The 18,691-nt window shown below is 40.6% G+C and overlaps 1 protein-coding gene across 3 annotated transcripts in view; it reads right to left on the bottom strand.

Annotated features, from left to right (window-relative positions):
- MACROD2 (MACRO domain containing 2) overlaps positions 1–18,691 on the bottom strand; it is a 1,947,520-nt gene that overhangs the window by 540,838 nt on the left and 1,387,991 nt on the right. For all 3 annotated transcript variants that reach the window (XM_014535040.1, XM_014535041.1, XM_014535042.1), the window contains exon 8: positions 15,036–15,109. In XM_014535040.1, the coding sequence (XP_014390526.1) occupies positions 15,036–15,109 (74 nt within the window). The remainder of the gene's footprint in view (positions 1–15,035; positions 15,110–18,691) is intronic.

Here is an 18,691-nt window from a genome sequence, read left to right as displayed (position 1 = left end):
GCCTGGCAAGGGTGACAGGTGTCACAGATGGAAGGATGGAGAATGGAGAGGCCAACACCCTGCTCGGTCCCTCCCTGCGTGGGGTCAGGCAGATGAAGGCCAGCCAGCCAGCCCCACAATTGGGTGAGATAGTGTTCTCTGTGTCCACCTCTCACCCCGTGGGCCCAGCCACTCCCCTCAGCTCCGGGCAGCCCTCTGTGTTCCACAACAATGCACTCTGCCCTCACATGCTGCTCGCCCTAAGTGAGAAGGAAGAGATCAGTTGGTCTACAGACAACTACACAGAAAGATAGGGCTCACGCTGGTGAGCGCAGTGGCAGTGGTGGGAGCCTCTCCTGCCTCCATGGCAGTGCTAAGGAGCAGTGAGCTGAGTGGTAAGGAGCAGTGAGCAGGCGGGCAGTAAGGAGTGAGGGGTCCTGGACTGTGAGAGGGATTTCCAACTGTCGGCTTAGGCCCGGTCCCCGGGGGCCTAAGTCAGGTGGACAACATCCCCTGAGGGGTCCTGGACTGTAAGAGGGTGCAGGCCGGGCTGAGGCACCCTCCCCCCCCAGTGCACGAATTTCATGCACCAGGCCTCTAGTCCTATATAATAAAAGCTCAGCAACCAAATGGAGGAATGACCAGAACTACTGGTAGACCAGTCGCTATGATGCGCACTGACCACCAGGGGGCAGATGCTCAATGCAGGAGCTGCCCCCTGGTGGTCAGTGTGCTACCACAGTGGGAGCACTGCTTGGCTGATTAGAATGAGTGGCTGCTCCCACTGCAAACCCCGGGCCGACAGGCAGGAAACTGGGCTGCGATCCTCGCCTCCTCGCCCCAGGCTCCTCCTCCTCGCTTCCTGCTGCCTCCTCCTCACCTCCTGCTTCCTCCTCCAGATTCCTGCAGGCCATGAAGGACCACTGCTGCTGGGCTCGCAGAGCTGACCCCGGAGGCTGGGAGGTAGGTTCGTGGCCACCACGGGACTGAGGCTTACTCTGCTACCTCTCAGTGCTATTGTCCCTAGGCCCAGCCCTGACCGGGTCCCCTGGAGAGGCGAGTGCTCTGGCTTCATGAAGATGCTGGACCAGGGAGCAGCTGCTCAGAGAGCAGGTGCACAGCCGCTCGACTGACCTGGATGATCTGCGTTCCCACAGCGGGCCGATCCCCGCAGGCCTTGCCCCCCACCAGTGTACGAATCCTGCTGGAGAGGTGAGTGCTCTGGCTCCATGGAAGATGCTGAACCAGGGAGCAGCTGCTCAGAGAGCAGGTGCACAGACGCTCAGCTGACCTGGATGATCTGCACTCCCACAGCGGGCCGATCCCCACAGGCCTTGCCCCCCACCAGTGCATGAACCCCATGCACTGGGCCTCTAGTTTTAAAATAAAAGCTGCTGTTCCTCTGAAATATTTCAATCTGGTAGATTTAGGGGGTAGCCCAGTTGTTTGATTTAATTATTTCCCAGGTGATTTTCACCGTATTTTAGTGACAAGATGGTAACATTTCCCAGAACCTCCTTAGTCCCAGGAGATTGTTCTTCCAACAAGCTTACCAACTCCTAGGCCATTCGGGGAACTATTTGGTTTATAATAGGGCAGGAAAAACAGCCCAGATCAAGGGAAGATCTGCTAGTTAGACACAGCCAATGTTTATGTTGCAAAATAAATGCAGCTGAGTTATTCTTAGGTATCTAAAGTCACTACAGAAAGTAAAAATTTCACACTGGCAAAATTATTCTCAAATTTCTTTTAAAAAGCCCCATGTTGGAAACTGACACATCTCTCAATAACTTCAACAAAGCCCAGTTCCCCTCCAGTTTTAGAAGAGATTGCTGGAGTTTAAGTTGCCATTAAACAAAGAAGTTCTGGCTAATATTTTAGGAGCAATGTCAGAGAACCAACTAAAAAACAAAATGTCTGTGAGCTAGCATCACATCAATGCAGAAAGAAGCTAAGAAGCATATGAGAACTTGGACAGATGGAAGAAAACAAATTTGTATGTCTTATGAAAAGGTTTATTGTGAAACTGAAAATAAATTATATCATTTAAACATAACTCTCTTCCTATCTCTGTCTTTTTGTAAAGAGTGCCCATAGCAGAAGCTATATGTACAGGTAGCACCTCCTGTCCACTGAACATCACTTTCTGGATCCTCAGCAGGCCACATGCCAAGCGGTTACAATTCTTGCTGCAGAACCAAGTCTAAGATCAGTAGTTCAGAATATACCTGAAGCCCTCGCTTCCTTGCCCCAGGCCTTCAAACTTGGGATCACAAATGTGAACACTTCATTATAACCAGGTTTTAGAAACGTGAAATCAACATGGGTTTAGGAAACTGTAAATCTTCCAATATCCTTCTATTCTTGCTTCATTCAAATCGACTAAATGTTAAGACTCCCTGGTATGTAATGAAGACACTAAAGCTTACTTCTATACACTCAAGTTCCCGTGTGGTGGGACTTCTAAGCTGTGCATGAATAGGACTGAGAAGAACTGTATGATGGAGAAGGGTATATTAGCAAGTTCTCTGGTCACTGGGCTCATACTCCAGCTCCTCAAAATCAGCTTTTACCATAAATTCATTAGCCTAGTCTGATGTTGTGTGAGCTTTCTTCTAGTATGCTTTCTGTTGATAAGCCAAGAGATTGGAGAAATGATGGTTTTGCCAGACCTACTCATGTTTAACTTACATAGTGGATAGTGGTGTCATCATTAAAGGAGGCCTGTTTTTTATAGAGGCCACCTCTATGTCTAAATGTGTAAGGAGAAACAGTGAGATGGTTATAGCTGTGGCCACAATTTCCTTCTAAAACAGAGTCGTAGCTGAGAACATTTCCTCTCATAAGCAAATCATTTAATTCCATAGAATGAGAAAGAACCATTTTTGTTCTTCTCTGATTTGAGCTAGGTGACAGTGGCAGGATTGCTGATTTTCTATTCAGTCATAGCAGCAAATGAGTCCTGGTCAATTAAAGGGGAGGGCAAAGCAAAGGGCTCTTTTTCTCCCCTACCAAAGAAGAAAGACAGCACACGCTTCTGTAAATGAAAATGGTATAGAATGTCCTTCAGTACGACCTTTCAGTGTCGTTTTTACCTCTGTGGCAGATGTAGAGCCAACCGCATGCTCAGAGGTTTATTTTCTATTTATAAAAAATATCACATCATTCAGATAATCAGCAGCTTTCATAACATAAAGACTTTTAAAGTTTGGCTATTTTAAAAGTACCATATAATTCAGATCATTTACAAAAAAGCAACATGGTGGTCTTTCCACATAAGGATTGTTAGTATTGATTCTAAATATACATATAAAAAACGAGGCCCTGGGTAGCATAGCTCAGTTGGTTGGAGCATCTTCCTGTACACCCAAAGGTTTGATTCCCAGGTCAGAGCACATACCCTGGTTGTGGGTTCAATTCCCAGTTGGGTGCTTGCAGGAGGCAATCAATCAATGTTTTTCCTCTCTCTCTATCCTCCACTTCCTCTCTCTAAAATCAATAATATTTTTGCCCTGGCTGGTTTGGCTCAGTGGATAGAGTGTTGGCCTGCAGACTGAAGGGTCCCGGGTTCAATTCCAGCCACAGACACATGCCTAGGTTGCAGGCTTGATTGCCAGTGTGGGGTGTGCAGGAGACAGACGATCAATGATTCTCTCTTATCATTGATGTTTCTATCTCTCTTCCTCTCCTTTCCTCACTGAAATCAATTAAAAATAATAATAACAAAATCAATAACATTTTTTAATTGGGGATCTTCTTAAAGGCATCTGGACAGCATATACAAATGCTTTATTATGTCAGTTGAAGAGCCTGGAGACTCAGAAAAAACAAAGATGCATGTTGGTGTGACTGTGCTATGATGACTGGGCAAAAACAAGATGTTGGCTGCATCAGTGGTGTTGCTCCAGAAGACAACATCAATGGCAATGAGTTGTAGAACTGGAAGAGACATGGTCTACCAACCCCATTTTACAGATGAGGAGCCCAGAGAGAGGAAGTTAATTGTCTAAGGTTATGTAAGAATGTGGAAGAATCTGATTAGAGCCCAAATTTTCTGACTCTTGTTCCAATGTTCTAATCTTTACACTAAACTTCCTCTTTGAGATAATAATTGCCAGTGGTGAAGGGCAACATATCTTTTCCCACCTAGATTCCAGAAGTCATAATTCCCATTCTTGTTGCATGGAGGAGGATTCAAGCTACTGTTATATTGTGGCCTAATGGACACAATCCTGGAGTCTTGAAAGCTGTTCCATAACCTTAAGTATGGACTTAAAAGCCATACTTTGTTAAGTGATCCATCCTCTTTCAAACACACATGTCTTATGCTTCTATTTAGTACTGGCTTCTGTTAAAACTTACCTTTTTCTTAACTCCAGGTTAGTGAAGAAGGAGAAAGATATAGCCATCTCTAAGTAAACAAAACCTCTTTTTGACTTGCCCCCTAAAGCAGTGATGGCGAACCTCTTGAGCTCGGTGTGTCAGCATTTTGAAAAACCCTAACTTAACTCTGGTGCCGTGTCACATATAGAATTTTTTTTATATTTGCAACCATAGTAAAACAAAGATGTATATTTTTGATATTTATTTTATATATTTAAATGCCATTTAACAAAGAAAAATCAACCAAAAAAATGAGTTCGCGTGTCACCTCTGACACGCATGTCATAGGTTCGCCATCACTGCCCTAAAGGAAAGTAAGCTTTGAAAGACCAAATTTTTTATAGAGATATTACTACTTTATGATTGATAACAGTGACTCTAAATATCTTTTACAACCCAGTATAGTTGAAGGTCCTGAAATACTCCCATTAAAAGCAGCAGTTTGATAGAGCAGGTTCTCTGAAAGGGGTAAAATGAATTATTCAAAGCATATAGCTCTTTGGGAGGAGCCCTACAAATGATTCTCAGCCCTTCCTTCTCTTTAGTTGAGAATTATTAGCTTGAGTTGTTAAAACTAAAAATGGATGGTCATTCTATTTTGCTAAAATATACCATATTTTGCCTCAGTTTTGATTCTTCACTCAAGCCAGCAGAATGGGCTCTATGACTGCCAATTACCCAACAATGAGTAACATTTTCCACAAAATATTTCCCTAAAGCTCAACCTCCCCCACCCCAGATGGCAAGAAACATGGCTGCTGGCAGCTTCTGAGCTCAACATCTCTCAGTTTCTCAGCCAAAGTGAACCCTAATTTTCCTTTCCTAACTCCAGTTTGCAAAAATGTCCCAGGGAAAGGTTCTAATTTTGGATTCCATGCCTACCAATGTACTTTGAGTGACTACATTTGGGTAAGATATTCATTTTTTCTCTAATTGCCATTGGCCACAGAAACAGTGTTATAGAAGAACATGCAAAGCCAAACTAGTTAACCCTAAGAATTTTATTTTCCCTGAACTTGAACTATCACATCTGTAAAATTAAGGATAAAATATCTACCTTCATTTGTTAAAAAGTGATAACATGTATTATAAAAACATGTAATGTATATATCCCAAACATAAGCCATGGGACACAATAGGTACCAGAAAAATATTGGTTTCCTCTCTACCTTTAGCGATTTCACATACGTACTCTGCATCTCCTAAAACTCTTCTCTAGAATCCCCAGACTTAGTGATATACATACATATTACCAACATATATTTAAACATAATTCTTCCCCCCACCAAGACAGAGTACATTTTCCAGCTCTCTCTATACTTCATTCTCTTTATCTAAAAGCAAGGGGGGGCATAATGGGCACTGTTCTGGGTTAAGAACAGCTGGGACAGGAGGACATGTGTTGACTATACCTCAGCACAGAAATAAACAAGCCACCCTACATTACATGGGATTGTAGGTTGGTGTCACCAGAGCTCCCTGGGACCTTCATTATCGAAACATGCCTTACTGGAAGGAAGAAAAAAAAAGATTAAACTTTAAGGAGCTCTCCACCCAGAGTAAGACTAGGGGAAAGGATGCTTGGGAAGCCTTACTCAATGGCTAAAAAGTATCTTATTACAGCTCTCTCTACCCTAGGCACACTGGCTAACTGGCAAAATTTATATTATTCTATACATTGTGCTTCTATAGGGTGTCCCAAAATTCACGCAAGATTTGAATTTTGCATGAGCATTAACAACAACAACAACAAATAACTAATTTTACTGTGTGTGAATGTGTGTGTGAATGTGTGTGTGAATGTGTGTGTGAATGTGTGTGTGAATGTGTGTGTGAATGTGTGTGTGAATGTGTGTGTGAATGTGTGTGTGAATGTGTGTGTGAATGTGTGTGTGAATGTGTGTGTGAATGTGTGTGTGAATGTGTGTGCATCAAAGAGTGGGAAGGAAAAGGAGAGGAGGGAGGAATGTATGAGGAAAGGAGAAGGTAAGGGTGGAAGGGAAGAAAGAAGGAAGGAAAGAAGGAACAAAGGAAGGAAGGAAGGAAGGAAGGAAGGAAGGAAGGAAGGAAGGAAGGAAGGAAGGAAGGAAGGAAGGAAGGAAGGAAGGAAGGAAGGAAGGAAGGAAGGAAGGAAGGAAGGAAGGAAGGAAGGAAGGAAGGAAGGAAGGAAGGAAGGAAGGAAGGAAGGAAGGAAGGAAGGAAGGAAGGAAGGAAGGAAGGAAGGAAGGAAGGAAGGAAGGAAGGAAGGAAGGAAGGAAGGAAGGAAGGAAGGAAGGAAGGAAGGAAGGAAGGAAGGAAGGAAGGAAGGAAGGAAGGAAGGAAGGAAGGAAGGAAGGAAGGAAGGAAGGAAGGAAGGAAGGAAGGAAGGAAGGAAGGAAGGAAGGAAGGAAGGAAGGAAGGAAGGAAGGAAGGAAGGAAGGAAGGAAGGAAGGAAGGAAGGAAGGAAGGAAGGAAGGAAGGAAGGAAGGAAGGAAGGAAGGAAGGAAGGAAGGAAGGAAGGAAGGAAGGAAGGAAGGAAGGAAGGAAGGAAGGAAGGAAGGAAGGAAGGAAGGAAGGAAGGAAGGAAGGAAGGAAGGAAGGAAGGAAGGAAGGAAGGAAGGAAGGAAGGAAGGAAGGAAGGAAGGAAGGAAAGAAGAAAGGGAGATGGAGGAAGAGAGAAAACATAAACTGTTTACAAGTCATCAGGGTTCTGGAAGAGCCCTAGAAACATGGTGTATGTGTAAAGTCTGGGAATAATTTTCCTCAATTATGTCACAGCCAATGAGCATCATGGTTTCCACCTGAAGACCATGCTGGTGCTAGTCAAAGGATACATTTTTATAGCAGCATATTAGAATGATGATGATTATTACCATAACCACAGTTCTGCACAGAATGTGAGTATTTTAAGATGGAGTTTATTTTATCAAACACACATATTTTATCCTTATATTTCACCAAAAACTAAGGCTGGCATAGATTCTCAAATGACATTTGAGGACATAAAAAGACATTCCCCAGAGAGAACACTGGGCACTTCATTTTCTCCTCCCAGTTCTCTGAATGTTAACCACACCCCTGTGTTGTGTGGAACTGAGGGGCCATGCAGTATGTGTTTTGCATTTCTGTAAAAAATCATTCACAGGAATTGAAACTTGGTGTGAAGGATATAATTTTCCCATCAGAAATATACCATTTTATGTTTCCTTTAAGCCCCCCTTTTAAGAACCACAAAGATCCTAAGGCATTTCATGTCAAAGACATAAGGCAGGCCCCACACTGGGTTTTTTTGGTGATCCGTAATGTGATTCTGAAAAAAAACCTGACAACAATTTTTAACACTGCATATGCTCAATGACCTCTGCCAAGAAGGAGAAGAAATACTCTTGGCACCAAAACCTAGAGTTTCCTTTGTGGTCCTTAATGAAGAAACAAGTGACTCTCTCCCTCCCTGATCTTGTCAACTTATCATGAGAACAGCATATGAACCTTTCAGAAAGCTGAACTTGCATTTCTTGAGTAGATTCCCAATTCTATTTTCTGGAGTAAAGGATTCTGTTCACCTTTTGCAATACTTTGTGGATTGTGTATATGAAGGTTGGAAGGCAGGGGAGGGTGACGGTGTTACTGCTTCCACACTGCACAAATCAATATCTTTACTTTTAAAAAACACCAATGAAAAGCTCAAAACTAATTTTGTTCTCTGGCAACCATCAGTTGACCTTGAGGCCTAGACTGTACTGGGTAAGGTCTGGGACTTTTGCTTGTTACAAATTGCAGAGATGGATGGATATCTGTCTCAATACAACACAACATACACACAGCATCTCTTTACGCCCTGCCACATCCGTAGGCACACTACTGAACATGCCAAATAGCAATATCACTGGAGTCCTGTGTCCCTCAGAAGACACGTAGTAAACAATTTAAAGGACAAGAAGATGACATTCAACATTTTCAACAATAATCTATTTGTGCTAAAAGCACAGTTAAAAATACTACATGTTAGACAAAAGCCCCAATTTTGCATGCAGTGAGAGAAAACCTCCATCTTTTTCCTACTTAGAAGACAACTGATTTGGGGTTAAAAAATGCAGAGCTGGTTTCCTCACAGTCAATGATATCCAAGTCAAGGCAGGTACCTCATCCAAGTCAAAGATGAACAAGAGGCTCTTCCATTAAATTATTCCCCCTCCCTCCCCCCGGGAACAAGGATGTCTGCTTGTGGCAGTGGGTCTGTTGGCATGAGGGAAGAGATTAGGAAATTCCCATCGAGTGACTAAATGGGAAATTTTTTTGGGAAATGCCATCCTCAAAGATCTGCAAAGATGCAGCTGGGGCCTGGTCTCTGGTGAACCACAGCCTCTACTCTGAATGGCTGTACACAGCCACAGCTTAAATCAGAGCTTTCCAGAATGCTGTGCTTCTGCCCACCTATCCACTGCTTTATACTTGGAGTGGGAGGGAGGGGGAGGTCAAGTTTTTGTCACACTACAACTGAGGCACCATTAGCACTTTAGGGATTTCACATTTGAAAGTACCCTGGAAACCACCGATCTTCCTTCCAGCGCAGAATCTTCATCTGAGATACCTTGCCTTAAGATGAGTTCCCAGAAGGCTTAACATAAGTGCTAGGTGCCTCAGAAGCTTGCTTCTTCGTAGTCTTTGAAATCACTGAACATGACCTCTGTCATTGGGAAAACATCTCACAATATCAGGCTATCGCTTTTAGGCGTGAAAGACATCCCTTTCTTCTTCCACTTTCTACAGAGAACATTACGGATACTATGTACAATGCCTCAGAGACAAATAGCTACATGCGATGAGTCAGTTGGTGTAGAGAGTAATAGAGCAGGCATATACAAACATTTCTTAGGCTAACGTCCAAATATGAAAGGGGTGGCTCAGATCTGTGGAGGGGGGAAATAACTATTTCTCAAGAAATGCTATTTTTAGACTGCATGAATAATGAGGAATGCACAAAACTGCAGTCGATAACACAGAGCAGCTACCTCAAGTTAGGAGACTGGGCCACATTTCTGCTGCTCATTTCCATAAAAACCCCTTATTTTGTTCACTTGTCTCTGTAATAAAGTTTCTACTTGAGAAAAATGGGAACTTAGGGAAAGGTTATCATGCCACATGCTGTCATTTTTTTTTTATAGCAAACTGATATTCTTCTGATTTTCTAAACTCAGATGTTCTTCATTCTTAATGTAGCCGAAAATGCCAGTGGGTAACCTTCATTCCTTGCCTACCTCATATTGGGTCCCTGGGTCTCTCTGCCACAGTCATATTTCCATCTCTTTGTATTTCTGTTCTATGTTGTAAGATAAGTCATCTCTCTGGTCTTCTCAGACCAATAATTCAATTCTCACTAGTGTATATACTCTTTTGTTTTGCAACTTTTCAATCCCAAGTCGTTATAGCTTTTGGTTCTGCTAAGTCATTTTTGTGCCCCAAATATACCCTCTTGAGGATTCTCCTTCCATTTTTTATTAAAGGGTTATTCCATCTCTTCTGCTGCAGCCACTGCAATTAGACCCAACTGCACTGTTTGTTCAGCTGGGCTCCCTCAAGTCCCTGTATAGCTTTAAATATGTGGTGACAACAGCCCCCTCACAGTTCAGACTCTGGGCAAAGGAAACACATGGATGGTGGATGACAAAAACGTGATTTCTCTGGCCCAAGTATTCCAGTCAGACCTCTGGATGTGAAAATATCTAGCCCCCCAGATGGGGGTCATTGGTGTACTTACATAGAATTAAATCAACTATTGTTTTGGAAAAAGGAAAAGAAGTACCATTTCCCGAGGGTTTAAAAAAATCAGAAAATAAGTAAATGGAAAAATGTGAAGGCTCACTATTCACAAAACATTACTATTATTTATGGTAAACAATTACGAAGATGTGTACCATTGAATCATACACTCATCTGAGTGAGGAAAGTATGGTGGCTGATAGGAGAGTCATATTACATGCGTCCGCCATATTTTCAAAAGAACATTTCAGAGGACCTGACCAGCTGAAAATCCCAGAAGATGCAACTGCATTCACCAAGCTAAACCCCAACCTTGCTTCAAGCAGAACTGACTGACCCATGAATGGGTAGGCACATGTTAAGCAAGTGAATGAGTAGGGAAGACAATGTGCAAAAAATAATGATGATGAAACAGAGATATGAGACAGAATTCGAGAGAATGAAAATGAACTACTATGCTCTTTGGATTTATTGTTTGCAATTCCAGTCACGCGTGAGACCCTGCTCTAGTTCCAACTCTTGGCCTTCAAGACTTTTCGTATAGCTTATTTATGCATGATAGCTTCTTTTATATAACTTAGGTTGAGTATATTTCTAGTTCTTGCAACAATTCTCAAACTAAGACCCAAACCCAAGTTAAACTTATGACAATCTGACCAATTTTATTACGTCTTTGATTCTGACATATTTCTTGATCTTCAGGCTCAAATAGCCAGCATTCTATTTGAAATCTTCATTATATATCTAATATTATCTTAGACTTAACTGTCTGTAACATGTCTTATTTTCTTTAAAAAATGTAAATATGATCCCCTACCAAGTTTCTCAATATGCACCAAAATTTACCCAGGAGCACAGGCCAAAATCCTGGTGGTCATTTTTTTTTAAATTCTCACCTGAGGATATGTTTTTACTGATTTTAGAGAGAGAGGAAGGGAGAGAGATAGAAACATTTATGTGAGTGAGAAACATCATTCAGTTGTCTCCCATATACTCCCCGATCGGGTATGGAACCTATAACCTGGGTATGAGCCCTGACTTGGAATCAAACCCAAAATTGTTTGGTGCATAGGGTGATGCTCCAAGCCACTGAGCCACCTGGCCATGGCTCTAGTGGTCATTTTTTGCTCTTTTATTTTCTTCATGTATCTCATTTGACTTGCCACTATGATAGACGTTACTACTAATTATCAATATCCAGTTGCCTCTATTCTGAACATATGAGAGGATTGCATTTCCCTGCCCCCTTCGTGCCTTTCTCTGGATAATGAAATGTGAGGGAACGTTATATGCATCATCCTTTGTAGAAGCATTTAAGGGCTGTTACTTTTGTCTATCTTTTCCTGTCATGTGATAGAGGATGTTTCATATGGTAGAATATCTGTCAGCCTGGGTTCCTGACTAAGCTAGAGCCTTTTGCTGACTCAAAATATACAAATAGGGTGAGCAAAAATTAAACCTTTGCTATATTCTATGGCACTTAGGTTTGGATGTTTTTTTGTAACTGTAGTATAAACTAGCCTATCTTAAAATAACCCCCAACTCTTGTTGACTCTATTGTCAAAATATATTACAAACTTAAAGTTGTCACCTCCTCTTCTATCATCACTGTATTCCAAAGACCGTCATCTCTTGCCTAGATTTTTTTGCAGGAGCCTCTTAGTCTTTCTTTTTCTACTGACATCTCACAAATCTACTCATTCTCCAGGAAGTAGCCAGACTTTTTGTCTTTTTAAAGATAAATCCAATTATGTCATTCCTTGCCCAACCCCTTAACAAATTCCAACTGGACTTAGAATAAAAATCAAAATCTCTCCAAAAACTCCAACACTCTATGATATGACCCCTACCTATTTGTCCCAAGTTTATCTCCTGTCATTATTTTATCTCTCTGCTTCAATTACACCATCTCTCTTACCATTGCTTGCAAACAGTATCAAACTCATTCTCCTCTCAAGGTTTTTCTCTATTTGTTACCTCTATGTGAAATGTTCTACTACAAGATCTCTGTGAGGCTTGGCTTGCTCCTTCGAATCATATAAATCTTTGTTCCAAGAGTACATGCTCAGAGTAGTCTCTACATTATCTAAAACCACACACCCCTATAACTAACTATCCAATTACCTGTTTTGCTTATAGTATTGGAACTTTCTTATTTTTTCATTTGTTTAATTTATGTTTCACTTTTTTCTGGACTATGAACATCATAAAGAAAGAATTATGTTTTTCCATGTTATGTACTTTGTATCTAGAAAAGTTTCTTGTGCTTAGTGGAATTCAATAAATATTTATCAAATGAGTAAATAAATAAGTAAATAAGTAAATAAATAACTTAAACAGTCAGAATGTCAAAACAATACTTTAATGAAGAGATAACTGAGTAAGAAGTAATACTTTCATAAATCCTTAACCAGTGTTTGTTTGTTTGTTAACAGAGCAAAAGATAAATCAAAATAGTGCTAATCAATTTGTATAGCTTTTTCCATGTCTTACCACTTACAAACCATTTATGAAAGTAAAACCTGATTGTTCAAGCTAACTTGTTGAAATTAGCCAATGTATATTTTTAAACATATTTTTATTGATTTCAGAGAAGAAGGGAGAGGGATAGAGAGAAAGAAACATTAATGATGAGAGAGAATCATTGATTGGCTTCCTCCTGCATACCCCACAATGGGGATTGAGCCCACAACCCAGGCATGTGCCCTGACCAGGAATCAAACCATGACCTCCTAGTTCATAGGTCGATGTGCAACCACTGAGCCATGTGAGCTGGGCTAGCCAATGCATATTGGAACAGTAAGCCTTCTAAAAGAGAATTAGCATGGCATGTGTTTAAAGTTGCAATAGCAATAACAGTGTTTCTCAACTCAAATTATCTACATTTTCTACAATAGACCCAAGAAATAAGCAAGAAAAGGATATGAAAGTGAAAGAACAGACTCAACTACATAGTAGGTTAGTAAAGAAATTAGAGCAAAAACCATGAAGTAAGAAGTACTGAGATAACAAATGTCTATGGAAAATAACTTTCTGAATAGTTAACTAAAAGGAATCCATCAGTAGAACTCATCAATAAGGTATAAACATGACCAACATGTTTGCTCTTCATTATCACCTCCTTGATGTTATGTGTGGTTATGTGTACTTCCATCACATGCCAATATGACATATGTGAATTTCTATCAGTGGGAGCATCCCATTAGTTTAGAGGAAATAATGGATTTGCACCATACACCAGCTCATTTATCAACTTTTACTCATGAAACCCTCTACATTTTTGCAAAACAGATGGTCCAGGTGAGGAGTCTTTATAATGATCAAGAGATATATTTAAAATACTAGCTTTCAAAGGGTTTAACTTTCTTTCCCTTGCCTCAGGAGCATTCCAAGGAAGAATGACTGTGAGAGTCAGGAGGGGTGAGTCAAGCTCTTGTCTCTGTGACACTAAAGGCTTGAGTGTGTCATTTAACTTTGTGATTCTAGATGAGAATAAGAAAAACAATACCTATCCTAGATTTTTCATAAGATTGTCATGAAGCCCTGACCAGTTTGGCTCAGTGGATAGGGCATCGGCCTGTGGACTGGAGGGTCCCAGGTTTGATTCCGGTCAAGGGCATGTACCTTGGTTGCGGGCACATCCCCAGTAGGGGGTGGGCAGGAGGCAGCTGTTCGATGTTTCTCTCTCATCGATGTTTCTAACTCTCTATCCCTCTTCCTTCCTCTCTAAAAAATCAATAAAATATATTTAAAAAAAAAAGATTGTCATGAAAATGATACTTGTCAAAGATATGTTTTGCAAACTGGCTATTTCAGAATTCTTTATTCTGCTTCTTTGAGGTTATTAAAATTATCCTCTAAATTGAAGTTGTCATATGTATACCTTTCAAAGTAGGAGGAAACTAAAGAGCAAGCGGTAAAATGCATATGCTTTGCCATCTGGTCTTCACTTCTATTTGAGATAGCAATGTCTATAATTGTTTAAGAAATATTGAAATTACTATCATTAGCAAAATATGACACTGGTATTTTTTAAACACACAAAGGCACCAAGAGTTATCTCTCATTAGGAAACTCTAATAGTTTCTTTCCAAACCCAAACATTTCCAAATAATCCACCCATTACCCAAGGAAAAAGCTACTAAATTCATGGTCCATCATAAATGGCACAGCATTTTTTGTAGTACTCATCTGAATATCTGAGAAGGAAAACAAAATCAGAAGAAAATGCACAAGACTGTTCATTGTATGAAACTTATTTGCTATTAATTGCCAAACCTCTGAACCTCTGACATCTGAGCCTCCACAGTGCTCTACTTATTGTGTTGCTTTGTTTACTTGAGTAATTTTCCTGTTCATTGCAAAAAATCCCAAAGATATTAATAAATAAGCAGAATAGGGTGTGTGATGAATACTCTGATGGAAGCATTTTGTTTCATAAAAAATCCTGATCAAGACTATTTAACTATCAATAATCCAAGTCCACTCCAATCTCACACTCAGAAGTTACTTTATGGAAGAGATTAGTTATGTATAAAGAAAACTCAGGATGCAACAATTTTACTCTATACAAGGAATCTCCTGTCAACCAAGATAACATAACTTTCTAAGGAAAATCTCTCATTCTTCCTGTTAATGAAATCCATCCTGTTCTCTCTCTTACATACAAGACCTATACTATTGAAAGATATAAAAATAAGATCATTGCTAAGTGAATGCAATCCTTTGCCTCTTCACCACCAAAACCAATCAATGTAATCCCTATAGTAAGTTAATTACAAGAAAATACTCAATTACTCGTGGTACCTGAATGAAGTACGATCATCTAGCTTTGGCTCAATGACTAGGCCTACTTGATATTTATAAAATACATTTATGTGCTTTTTGGAAATTACACCACCTTGAATGTTCAGTGATTGTGTAGTTCTCCCTACCTCGTGGTGATTCTTGGCCAGCCATTCCTTAATGGTGCTGAGGGCAATCACTGCAGCAGGCTCGTTCGGGAAACCTAAGAAGAGAGCAGAATAAAGAAATAAAGAAAAAAGATGAAGGCAACACAGAAGTCAATCAGTATGATACTGGATTTTTCTCGTTTAAACAGTAGTCAATTCAACCAATTAGTACTGAAGAAGGCAGGCAGGCCTTAGTAAGGCACACACAGATTCAAGGCCTGTGATCCTACAAACTAGGCATTAAAGGAACTAGTCCTACACCAAAATAAAGCCAAAAGCACTAAAGAATTGAATAGTCTCTCAAATTTGACAACAACATCAATTAAACATGCCCTAGCTGGTTTGGCTCAGTGGATAGAGTGTCGGCCTGTGGACTGAAGGGTCCTGGGTTTGATTCTGGTCAAGGGCACATGTCAGGGTTGTGAGCTAGATCCCCAGTGGGGAGCATGCAGGAGGCAGCCAATCAATGATTCCCTCTCATCATTGATGTTTCTATCTCTCTCTCCCTCTCCCTTCCTCTCTGAAATCAATTATATATATATAAATTAAACATTATTTACATTTGCTTGATAGTTTTCAAAGCCATTTTATATAATTTTCTCATAAGGGGTGCTCAAATTAAGATTTATTACTCTCTTATTACTCTAAGTTTATAAATTGAGCCAATATGGTTCAGAGAATACACATGGTTGACCCAGGGTCACAAGGCTAACAGTACTCCATCAATAAACTGACAGAAGACAGGACACCTTGCCAAATAGCCATACAATTGAAAGCTATCATCAGAATTCAAAGGAGGCAATGCCTGCTTCATTTAGGGCCACTGGAAATTATGTTTGAGATTAAGACATCATGAGCTGACCTGGTTTTATTGTATGGCTTTGGTTTTAAAATGGCAGAAAGACTGACATACTTATAACAATTCCCAGTGAGCATGAGCACATATCAAAATTTCACAAACTCACCCACAATGAACACATTCCTGGACTTGTAGAACCATCAGACATTTTGCCAACAGATAAAAGTATGTGAAGGAATAACCATCTGAGTTACAATTTATGTAGCAGAAAGGAGAAGAAATGGGAGTGACCATTCTGTGGAAACTACTCCCTTTAAGTTCCCCACTGGCTTCCTAATCATAAAGTCCCATAGGCTTTCAATCAGTCTTCATCTGCTTCACTATTAGATGGCCTTGACTACTTCTCCATGTTCCAATCTCTTCACCCCTGGATTTCCCTTAAGTTTATTTTTTAATGTTTTAAACATACAACTCAGTGATTTTTTAAAATATGTCCACAAAGATGTATAAGCATCACCACTAATTCCAGAATATTTTCATCATCCCCAAAGTCCACATTAACAGTCACTCCACAATCTCCCCTCTCCCCAGACTCTGACAACTATTAATCTTTCTTTCTCTTCTATATTTGCATATTCTCCTCCTGGATTTCAACCCTGCCTTCTACTATGTTTCCTCCTACCTGTTTGACCTCCCCTGGCTCCTTTTTTCTAGGAGCATTTATTAAATGTATGTCACTCCAGCTTTCTGCTTCCTCTACTCTCTGCTCTAGCCAGGTGCAGCAACAAGTCCTTGAGGAGGTCTAGTCAGGGAGGCTCCTGTGACATTGTCAGTGCAGATGCAGAAAGAGCGAGGTGTTACTGAAATGGAGAGAACTGAGATGTAAAAGACCCAGTTTTGTCCTGGCCAGGTGGCTTAGTTGGTTGGGGCATTGTCCTGTACACCAAAAGGTTGTGGGTTTGATTCCTGGTCAGGACACATATCTAGGCTGCAGGTTCAATCCCAAGTCTGGGCATGCAAGGGAAGCAACCAATCAATGTTCCTTTCTCACATCGATGTTTTTCTCCCACTCTCTCTCCCTTTCTCTCTCTCTAAAATCAGTAAACATCCTTAGGTGAGGATTAAAAATAAAAAAAATAATAATTAATTTAAAAAAAGTTTTATTGGAAGGCAAATACATATTGCAGCAGTTTATACTAACAATTTAAATATCAGTAGACTTTTAGAGAAGATGTGTGCGAAAGAAGTTGTTTTTCCTTATTTCTGAGAAAAAATGTTCCTCTTCTAACTAGGTTTCTGCCTGCTTTGTTAGAGAGTGCATTAGGAAAGGGGACAAAATAATCAAGGGCCAACCTCAACTCAAGCACTGTGATATGACAGTCAGAACCACTGTAATACAAAAAATATGCATAAGTTCTTGAAACTTTGTGAATTTATCTATGATATTTAGGATTGTGGATTTGTTTTGAATTCTTTCATCCCATTCATTTTCCTTAAATGGAGGATTTAGAATGTAAAACTCTTCAAATCAGAAAAACCTATTAATTAATCAATTACATAATCCATTAAACAAATGATTAAACCAGAGGAATCTAGATCACAGACCCTTTGAAAGAGTCCCTGTCCTGTAAAGCCCAAAGTCTGGAGGATAGAACTGACAAGAGGTAACAGCAATAAAGCATGCCAAGGGCATTAGGGATGTGGGGACACAGGCAAAGAGAACTAAGAAAGAAAGGGGGAGAGGTTCTAGGAAACAATAAAATGTTTGGGGAAGGGGGCTATAGGTGGAGAGAGGAGGAGTAAGCTTATGAAGCTCTGACCAGGTAGCTCAGTTGGTTGGAGCATCATCCCAATACACCAAGGTTGCAGGTTCGATCTCCGGTCAGGACACAGACAAGAATCAACCAATGAATGCATAAGGGGAACAACAAATCAATGTTTCTCTTTCTCACTCAAATCAATAAATTAAAAAAAAATAGATATAAGCTTAGAACAGCAAGGAGTTAATGAAAAGCATGAGGGGAAATGGAGGGGGAAGAAAGCAGGAGTACCTGTGGGCTGCAAAGAAAAACAAAGAGGCCAAGATGGGCATTTATGATTAGAGCACAGGAGGCTTTTGCAGTTCACCTTCCCCCTGAGTTTACCACTTGCATCTGTCATCAGCTGGATACCTCCCCTAGATGTGCTCCAGAAGCAGAAATGTAACGACCATTCTTCTGCCAAATGAACCACTTCCTGACTGCAGTTTCTGCCTATGGCTTTACTTCTCTACCAGTCACTACAGTATATGACCCTCATTCCTGTTGGTAACTGAGTCCGCAAAGCATTGCCCTATGAAATATCTTACACCACCCTTTCTTTACCTTCTTTTCTGACTTATCTGATCTGCCTCATCCTGACAACTGCAGCCAAATCCTAATTGTGCTCCTTCCGGTTTTCTCCCCTTCTGCAATCTATCTAGCATGCCTATGGCAAGTGATTCTTCTTATAGTGACCACAAGCTTCCACCAAACGATGGCAGCCTTTGCTGATTTCTCCAGCCCCTGCAGAGTAAACTTTCTCTTGGCCTCGCATTCTATATCCTGAGGGACCTTTCTAGACTTACACCTTAGTTTTCTTTATTTATTATCTTGCCTTGAAAATTCTTCTCCAACTTTTTGATATGTCCAAGAAGCACTTAAATCATACAATTATAGGGCCATATAAAGCTAATAAATACTGTAATCATGTTCAGTTGCAATGGTCATTAGCATTAACCTTTAGAAGATGTAATGCCCACCAGAAATTATACAAATTCCTGCAGAGCCATGGCAACAATGGTCAGTTCTCAACTATTTGT

This window comes from Myotis brandtii, unplaced genomic scaffold, assembly GCF_000412655.1.
Source record: "Myotis brandtii unplaced genomic scaffold, ASM41265v1 scaffold137, whole genome shotgun sequence".
NCBI classification, from domain to species: Eukaryota; Metazoa; Chordata; class Mammalia; order Chiroptera; family Vespertilionidae; genus Myotis; species Myotis brandtii.
Note: the sequence above shows the minus strand (reverse complement) of the source record. Positions and strands in the feature narration are given on the sequence as shown.